The sequence below is a fragment of the Belonocnema kinseyi genome, chromosome 5 (assembly GCF_010883055.1).
Source record: "Belonocnema kinseyi isolate 2016_QV_RU_SX_M_011 chromosome 5, B_treatae_v1, whole genome shotgun sequence".
Taxonomy (NCBI): Eukaryota; Metazoa; Arthropoda; class Insecta; order Hymenoptera; family Cynipidae; genus Belonocnema; species Belonocnema kinseyi.
This window is the reverse complement of record NC_046661.1, coordinates 94,144,490-94,150,739: the sequence shown is the minus strand read 5'-3', so window position 1 is coordinate 94,150,739 and position 6,250 is coordinate 94,144,490. Positions and strand designations below refer to the sequence as shown.

The window sequence follows — 6,250 nt, the reverse complement described above, 5'->3', positions numbered from 1 at the left end:
TTTTATAAATGCCAAAACATCGTTTAAATAATTTGAAATCCTTTCAAATTATTGAAATCTATTTAAAATTCAATTTGTTTAAACTACCCTTAAATATTTCAAAGCCCGTTTAAATCTTGATACATCCCATATTATTTTGAAAATCTTTTGAAAGTATATTGGATACTTTAAAATACCATAAAATATTTCAAATCTTCTTGAAACTTTTTTTAACGTTTGAAGACTTCTCGGAATCTTTAACAATAACGAAAAAACTTTAAAATAACTTAAAATCCTTTTAAATGATTAAAATCGATTTAAATTTTATTTAATTTTTTTTTAAACTGCCCTTAAATATTTCAAACCCGTTTAAATCTTGATAAATCTCTTTAAATTATTGAAGTCTCTTGAAAGTATCTTGGATACTTTAAAATGCCCTAATATATTTCAAATCCTTTAAATGCCTTCTGATATTCGAAAATTCTTTGAAATATTTCAAATCTTTTGAAATTTCTCGAAACATTTTAAAGCTCTTGAAAATTTTAAAAATACACAAAAATCTCTAATATCTTTTGTAATCCCTGAAAATTATTGAAATATATTCAAAACTTCTTTGGAATTTTTTAGATTTCCTAAAATATTTTGAATATCTTGAAATTAAATTGTATCTGTTAGAAACTCTTGAAAATAATCTGAAATTTTTTTAAATACCCAAAAATCCTTTATCATTTCTTTAAATTATTGAAATATATTTACAATTCCTTGGCATATTTTTTAATTCTTTCAATTATTTTAAATACTTTGAAATCCTATTAAAACTATTCAAATATCATGAAAATACTTCAGACTTTTTAAAAATGAATGAAAATCGGTAAAATAATTAACAATCCTTTTAAATTATTGTAATTATATTTAAAATTTCTTGTAATCTTTTGAAATAACCCTAAAATAATGAAAACCCTTTAAAATTCCTTCAAGTTTTTAAGATCAATTAAAACTTTCTTGGATAGTTTAAAAATTTCTTTAAATATTTCAAATCTTTTAATTAATTTCAAATATCTTTAAATTATTGAAATCTACTTAAGATTCCTTGAAATATTTTTTAAATTGTCGAAGATATTTCAAATTCTTTGAAATCCCTTTGAAACTTTTTAAGCTTTTAACAATTTCTCGGAATTTCCAAAAATATAAAAAATCGTTAAAAATAATATAAAAGCCTTTCAAATTGTTAAAATCTATTTATAATTCGTTAAAATTTTTTTAAATAACCCTGAAATATTTTAAATTCTTTTAAATCTTGATAAATCCTTTGAAATTTTTTAAATCTCTTGAAAGTATCTTGGAAACGTAAAAATCCCCTACAATATTTCAAATCTATTAAAATCCCTTTAAATTGTTGAAGTCTACTTAAAAATCTTTGGAATCTTAAAAAAATTCTTGAAACATTTCAAATTATTTGAAATTTCTTGAAACTTTTTAAAGCTCTTAACAATTCTTCAAAAATTTTCAAAATAAAAAAAATCTTGAATATTCTTTGAAATCCTTGAAAATTATTGAAATATATTTAAAAATTCCTAGGAACTTCTGTAGGTTTCCTATAATACTATCAATATTTTGAAATCCACTTGAATCTTTTTAAAACTTTGCAAAAACTTCCTTCAAATTATGGTAATATATTTACAATTCCTTAGGATCTTTTTAAATCTTTTAATTATTTCAAATACTTTTAAACCTCTTTGCACTTTTAAAAAATCATGAAAATGCTTTAGAATTTTTAAAACTAATAAAAATCTGAAAAATAATAACCTTTCAAATGATTGAAATATTTTTTTAATTTATTGAAACCTTTTAAAATCCCCTTAATTATATTAAATATTTTGTTATCCCTTTGAAAATGTTTAAAGCTCTTGAAAAATCTAAAAAACAGAAATAGGAAAATATTGAAATCTTTCAAATCCTGGGAATTTCTACAAATATCAATTAAAACTTCATTGGATTTTTTAAAAATTTCTTAGAATATTTTAAACCTTTTATAATTCCTCGAAAATACTAGAAAATCTTTAACATAATTTCAAACATCTTCAAATTATAGAAATCTACTTAAAATTCCTTGAAATCTTTTTAAAATTCTCGAAAATACTTCAAATTCTTTGAGGCCCATTTGAAACTTTTTAAGATTTTGAAAATTCCTCGGTATTTTTAAAAAGACCCAAAAATCTTCCAAATTATTAAAACATATTTAAATTTCATTGGAATTTTTTGAAATATCCCTAAAATATTTCAAAATCTTTAAGTCTTGTTAAATCCCTTAAAATTTTTTTATTGATTTGAAAGTATCTTAGAAACTATAAAATACCTAAAAATAGTTTAAATTCTTTGAAATCACTTCAAATTACTGAAATTTATTTAAAATTTCTCGAAATCTTGAATAATTCCTTGAAATATTTCAAATTACTTGAAATTTCTTAAAACTCTTTAAAGCTCTTGAAAATTGTTTGAAAATTTTCAAAATATAAAGAAATCTTTAATATTCTTTGGGATCTCTTTTTAAAACTCTTGAAAATTCTTTCAAATTTTTCAAAATACTCAAAAACCAATTTTTTTTCAATTCTATTTGATCTTTTTATGTCCATTTTTGAATTTTTATCAATTTTTTTTTAAATCCATGACTTTGCCCTGATTTCCAGATTTTCCCTGACCTGCGACCACCCTGAAAAAGGTCGTAAAATGTCTAGATGCGTCGTTAGTTTTGTGTTTTGCTAGTACCGTCCTGAAAACTAGCACCACTTCCAAAAATCCATTAAAAGATTAAAAAACTGTTTGGCTTTCGCCTCTAGTGTAACGAATACACTCAACTCCCGATACAAGAACGGTTTCTAGCATGGCTTGCAGTGGCTTTGACCCTGAATCGAGGAAATTCAAACCTAAAGAGTCAGGGCCGCCTGAATTATTTCCCTAATATTTGGACGCATGACACAACCTAATGCATTTAACGCACTGAGAGTGCGCCCCTCGAGTGGAGGCCAATCAGTTCTATAAATATCGTAAACCGGGGCCTCTTATTTCGGGAATTGAGTGTAACGGCACTGCTCTTTGAAGTTTCGTTGCGTAAGTGCCAAGTGTTCGTCAAAATGGATACGAATGAGATGAAAACGGTAAAAAAAGGATAAAACGAAATGGAATTGGATAGACTTGAATTCGGAATGGTGTGTTTTGGGTGGGAGGGGGAGGAGGGATTTTTGACAAACCACAGGTAAACTCTCTTCGCCAGGTACCTCGTTGAACTCCAATGTCTGCACCTTATCCGTGACGAGCACGCAAAAAACAGATATTATACCATCAGTATTTCTGTCGCATTGTCCTCAATCGTTTTTATAATATGCAATTAGGATTAGAATAGTAATTGGAAATTAATGCTACATAAATTTTGTCGCCAGTACTCACCACGCCAAGCGATTCCTTCTTGTTCAATTGCAGCTCTCTCAACATCTGATTGCGTTGCTCCATCATCAGGGTCCGCTCATATGTGTAGGCTGAGATGTCTGCATTCATCTGAATGACAAACGAAATTTGGTATAGATTTCGAATGATGAACTAATTGTTTAACATGAGAAATTACTAATTTCGGTTGCTTTTTAGCTTGCTGATTTTTTGTTAGAAAATACTCATTTGTATTGAGAAGCTAATAATTACAACGGAAACACTACTAATTCCTGATGAGAAACTACTCATTTATCCTGCTTCTTAACTTAATAATTTATCCTGCTTCTCAAGTTACGAATTTCTCCTAAAAAGCTACAAAATTTTTACTTCTTCTTAGCTTGCTGATTTCACCTGAGAAACTGCTAAAATCTCCTGTATCGTAACTTACGAATTGTTGCTGAGAAATTAATAATTCATCATGAGAAAATAGTAATTTCTTCTGCTACTTAACTTACTAATTCCTCCTAAGAAGCTAGAAATTCCTCCGAAGAAACAAGTAGTATCTGCTGTTTCTTAACTCCTAATTTTTTTCTGAGAAACTACTTTCTTTTGCTTCTTAGCTAACTAAATTCACATATGAAAATATTTATCAAACTGCAAATTTCTCCTGCTTCTTAGGTTATGATTTTTTTAAAAGAAGCTAGTCATTTCTTCTGAGGAACTAATAGTATCTACTGCTGCTTAACTTGCTCATTTCTTCTAAGAAGTTCATTATTTTTACCGAGAAACTACTAGTATCTAATGCTAAAGCTAAAACATTTTCCTCTTGGGGTAATAAAAACTCAGCTGCAAATGAAAGCACTCAAAGTGGAACTGTTAAATTTTGAACTTTTAAGATTGAAATTTAAAAGTTTTTAATTAAAAAATTTTGTATTCAAATGCTCAATAATTTACGCGTTTACAATTAAAGGTACTAACATTTTTGAATATAAAAAATATAAATCCACGTTATCATTTTCCATGCTCTAAATTAAAAAATCAATCGATGAAGTTTAAAATTTTGAAAATTATATAATTTTAAGGAATTTTAAGCTAAAAACATGAAATATTGACAAATTGAAAAATTTGTAACTGAACACTTCTTAAATTAGAAATTCAAATGTTTTTTTAACAGTTTAAAAATCCTTGGAAAGCTTCAAAATTTTATTTCAAAATCTTGAGAAATCTAGAAGTTGTTTTAATTTTTTTTTTAAATTTAAAATTATTTTGGGAATTTTTTCAGAACTTCTAAATACCTGTCAAAATTAATTGATTTTTTTCTACAATTTTCAGAAAATCCTGCAAGTTTTAGAACATTTCTTCGCAATTTAGATGTATAAATAATACTTGAACATTTATTATTTGTAGGCGAAATCTGAGTAATTTTAAGAGATATGTAAAAGTTTTTAAAAGATTTAAAGTTAATGTAAAACTTGAAATTATAGCCTAATATAAAACAAAATGTGAAATCAAAAATTGTGAAAGGCTTCAAAAGAATAAAAACATTTTCTTAAGATTTATAGGAAAATTAAAAATAACTTTTCATTTTTAAAAATTATTTTAAGAGAATATTTAAAAAGTTTTTCAAAGATTTAAACCAAATTTTCAAAAAAGATTCTAGAAAATTTTAAGAAAACTTTCTAAAATTTGCATGATAATTTTTTATCATTTTAAAACTTCTAAATATCTCTTAAAATTACTCAAATTTTTTCTACAAATGTTCATTTGTAAATTCTACATGAAAATAAAAAAATTTTACTTACAAATTTAGCATTTTTCAAATACAAGAATTAAAATTGTAACGTTCAAAGTTTAAAGGCTCTTCGAAACTTTAACGACTACAGGCTTTCTATATCAAACAATTTAATTAATGATTCTTCACTTTTAAATATTCGGTTTCAATTTACTTGTCTTGAACAAAAATTCAAATATTGCTAAATATTCAGTAAATAATCTTTTTTTTCAATTAAAAATTTCAAATTGAATGGGTTAAAAATGGAATATTTTAGACTAAAACAATATTTTAAATATAATAAAATCCTTTAATTAAGAATATATTATTATGAAGTTATTTTTAAGTTGAAAATAGTTTATAAACTTTCAGTCACACGTTCACATTTGTTTAATGATTACGACTTTCAAATCGAAACCGTTTAAGTTTTAACGTTCAAATATGAAAAATCCTAAATCTTTAACTGATTTTAAATCTTTTTGTCAAATCATTTTTGTTCACTTTTTATTACTCAAAGTACAGAAAAATAAAAAAATTTATTTATTAAAGAAAAATTTTTTTTATTCAAAATTTTCTACATCGAATGCTTTTATGTTTTAGTTGTTCAAGTCATTAGGAGAGCTTTACAAAATTCTTGGAATTAAAAATTTAAGCTTAAAAATGAAAATTTTAAATGGAAAATTTTTAAAGTGACAAAATTTGAAATTACACATTGTAAGCTAAATAATAGCATAACTAGAAACATAAAAATTCAAATAACTACTAAAAAACTGTTGAAATCGAACGTGGACAGATTTTTCTTCTACAAATTTTCTAAATTCTTGGTAAAAAAAATTCACTGACGTTTCCCGGTTTTTCCCGGTCTCAAAAAATTCCCGATCATTTCCCGGTTTTCCGGTCCAGCGGCTATCCTGATTTAATCTTTATTAGCTTACTAATTTCACCTGAGAAACTACTAAATTGTCCTATTTCTTAACTTACTACGAGGGTAGTTCAATAAGTCCTTAGAATGACCAACAGATGGCGCGCGAATCGCTCCAAATCATCTGTTTTCAGTCAGCACCACTCCCGACTAGA

At 25.5% G+C, this 6,250-nt stretch overlaps 1 protein-coding gene across 1 annotated transcript in view; it reads right to left on the bottom strand.

Moving 5' to 3' along the window:
* Positions 1–6,250, bottom strand: part of LOC117173388 (solute carrier family 12 member 4) — a 129,900-nt gene that overhangs the window by 15,563 nt on the left and 108,087 nt on the right. Inside the window, exons 9-10 of the mRNA XM_033361916.1 lie at positions 3,424–3,531; positions 3,255–3,278 (exon numbers count right to left, since the gene is read on the bottom strand). Of these exons, the coding sequence (XP_033217807.1) occupies positions 3,255–3,278; positions 3,424–3,531 (132 nt within the window). The remainder of the gene's footprint in view (positions 1–3,254; positions 3,279–3,423; positions 3,532–6,250) is intronic.